The following is a 3,516-nucleotide window of genomic DNA, read 5'->3' on the forward strand; positions in this document are numbered from 1 at the left end:
CTGACCTCTCTACAGATCTGCAGAACATTGCTCTGTCCTCTACTGACAGATACAGAGTGATATATTCTGCAGATTATTACACCACTGACCTCTCTACAGATCTGCAGAACATTGCTCTGTCCTCTCCACCTCCTGACAGATACAGAGTGATATATTCTGCAGAGTATTACACCACTGACCTCTCTACAGATCTGCAGAACATTGCTCTGTCCTCTACTGACAGATACAGAGTGATATATTCTGCAGATTATTACACCACTGACCTCTCTACAGATCTGCAGAACATTGCTGTCCTCTCCACCTCCTGACAGATACATAGTGATATATTCTGCAGATTATTACACCACTGACCTCTCTACAGATCTGCAGAACATTGCTCTGTCCTCTACTGACAGATACAGAGTGATATATTCTGCAGATTATTACACCACTGACCTCTCTACAGATCTGCAGAACATTGCTCTGTCCTCTACTGACAGATACATAGTGATATATTCTGCAGATTATTACACCACTGACCTCTCTACAGATCTGCAGAACATTGCTCTGTCCTCTCCACCTCCTGACAGATACAGAGTGATATATTCTGCAGATTATTACACCACTGACCTCTCTACAGATCTGCAGAACATTGCTCTGTCCTCTACTGACAGATACATAGTGATATATTCTGCAGATTATTACACCACTGACCTCTCTAGATATCTGCAGAACATTGCTCTGTCCTCTACTGACAGATACAGAGTGATATATTCTGCAGATTATTACACCACTACCCTCTCTAAAGATCTGCAGAACATTGCTCTGTCCTCTACTGACAGATACATAGTGATATATTCTGCAGAGTATTACACCTATAACCTTCGGACCCCCATAGAACACAGGTTCCCTGGATAAATTCCCCAATCTAGAAATGAAAACACTAAAAATGGTAAAAATAAATCTGTTTATTATAGAATCTGGTAGAATTTCTGTGCGGTTTTCTGTGGCTCCGGCCCTTTAACATGCGATGATTGGTGAGATGAAGAGGGGGAGGGTCCTTCTTCACCCGTGGATATGGCCGCCAGTCCACCCTTACACAGCTCGATCCTGGATCAGAAGAAACCGGAAACGTTTTTCATATTTTCCAAAGTCGGATCCTAGAAAAGGAAAAAATACAAATAAGCAAAAAAATTCACAAAACCTTCACCACAAGGAGAAGATGAAGACGAGCGGAAGACGTCAGACTTACCGGATCTCGCGTCTGCTCATCACTGGAGGAGTCTTCATGGGAATTTCTGATGGTTTAGGTGGTAAAGACCACGATGTTGGGGTGACAACTGCAAAACAAATCAGAAATTCAGTGTCCAGGCGGCTGTAGAAGAGTCGTGAGGTGAGAAGATCATCAGTGGACGGCACTTACCTCACCTAAAGATGGTAAATGGGCCCCGAGCGGCAGATGGAAATAAGATGGCCGCTATCTCTCCCGGGGGTTGGGGGCCCTGATGGTAAATGGGCCCCAAGTGGCAGATGTTACTAAAATGGCCACTTTCTCTTTCGGGGGTTGGAGGCCCTGATGTTAACCGTAGCCCCCGAAAGGTCGTCCATCTCCACATCAGGAGCTGGAAATTGGCGTCCGCCAACCTCCATCTTCCCATCCTCCATCTCCACGTCCTCTGGAAACTGGCGTCCGCCAGCCTCCATCTTCTCATCCTCCTCCTCCATCTCCACGTCCTCTGGAAACTGGCGTCCGCCAACCTCCATCTTCTCATCCTCCTCCTCCATCTCCACGTCCTCCGGAAATTGGCGTCCGCCAACTTCCATCTTCTCTACAACACTCATCATTGGAAACATCACCATCCTCCTCTTCTTCATATGAGACACGTCCATGACGAGAGCCAGCAAGAGAAACTGACACCGCGGTCAATTTGTGACCCCAATTTATAAACTTGATGATGTCACAACCTGAGGGCCATTATGTGCAAACGGAACACATGCAGATCACAGGCCCCGCCCTTCACATGACATCACGCTCAGATTCTCTAGAGGACGTCACGCTCAGAGAAATAGAATCTGCCCACATTCTAGATGACATCACAAGAAGCGTATCCCAGTGAACCGTTACAACAGAGCGGCCATTTATAACGTAATATGGTAGAAGAATACAGACAGTCGGGGGTTTTAAATAAAACATTTTTACACCGTTCACTGTGTGAGTCAAATAATGCTATATTGTAATAGTTCCGGACTTTTACCGATGCAGCGATACCAATTTTGTTATTATTTTTTTCTTTTTACATTGTTCTTGGGGAAAAATGGGAAATGTTTTTTTTTTTTTTTTACACACATTTTATTAGTTCCCCTAGGGGACTTGAACCAGTGATCATTAGATCGCTGGTACAATACACTGCAATACATGGATGAGTTACGGAAACAGCGTAACTCGCTGAGCTACGCTGTTTCCGGAACTCCCATAGTAGTGAATGTCAGTTATAGAAGCAGCGTAGCATGCTACTCTGTAGCCGTAACTACTATTCAGTTCTATGGGAGTTGCGGAAACTGCGTAGCTCAGAGAGTTACGCTGTTTCCGTAACTCGAACATGTAACCAGGAAGTGAAGTGGCCGGAAGACCGCGGAGCCGGGTAAGATGGAATGGGGCTTAGGGGGCCCCGTTCTAGAGATATTACACCTGTGGATATGTCATAAATGTCCTTCGTAGGAAAACCAATATAAATGCCGCGGTCGCTATTGACCGCAGTATTTAACTAGTTAAACAGCGCCATCTCTGTTCCTAGCCGGTAGTGCAGCGTGTCAGAAGCTGACACCTGCAGTGTATGGGGCAGGCTCAGCGCGTGAGCCCGCTCCATACATCATCCCCTCCCCGCCTGATGATGTGCTGGCACATCACGGGTCGGGAAGGGGTTAAGTAAGGAGCGGTCAGGGGGTCCGGCACTGCCGACTATAACACGCAGGGACTTGTTAGCAAGATTTATTCTTGCTAAAAACTGCGCCTTATAGTCCGAAAAATACGGTATATATATATATATTGATTGTAGATTTTTTCAATTCTATTTTCGGTACATAATTAACCCTTTCATGACCAGGGGTCATTGATGCCCCTGCGTCCAGGGCAAATTTTCCATTTCTGATTTGCACTTCTTTAGACGATAATAACTTTGCAACCGCTTTGAATATCACAACTATTTTAACTTTGATTTTTACAAGACTTATGAGGCTTTCATTTTCTAGATTAGTTTAATTAATTCCATGTTTTACAATTTTATTATGAGCAGAAAAATCACAAAAAAAATTGAAAAAGGAACAATTTTGTTTTTTAAAATAGATTTATCCATGTTATTTATGTGTGTGTGTGTGTGCGTATGTTATTTATATATATATATATATATATACACACACATACATATATACACATACATACATATATACACATACATATACACACATACATATATACACATACATACACACACATACATATATACACATATATATATATACACACATATATACACACAT

The 3,516-nt window shown here is 43.3% G+C and overlaps 1 protein-coding gene across 1 annotated transcript in view; it reads right to left on the reverse strand.

The window, feature by feature from the left end:
* Positions 1-1,231: 1,231 nt before the first annotated feature.
* LOC142734842 (oocyte zinc finger protein XlCOF8.4-like) overlaps positions 1,232-3,516 on the reverse strand; it is a gene marked incomplete at its 3' end in the record, with an annotated part of 40,519 nt that continues 38,234 nt past the window's right edge. The window contains exon 7 of the mRNA XM_075849578.1: positions 1,232-1,319. Coding sequence (XP_075705693.1) covers positions 1,232-1,319 — 88 coding nt within the window. The remainder of the gene's footprint in view (positions 1,320-3,516) is intronic.

This window comes from Rhinoderma darwinii, unplaced genomic scaffold, assembly GCF_050947455.1.
Source record: "Rhinoderma darwinii isolate aRhiDar2 unplaced genomic scaffold, aRhiDar2.hap1 Scaffold_981, whole genome shotgun sequence".
In the NCBI taxonomy this organism is placed as follows: domain Eukaryota; kingdom Metazoa; phylum Chordata; class Amphibia; order Anura; family Rhinodermatidae; genus Rhinoderma; species Rhinoderma darwinii.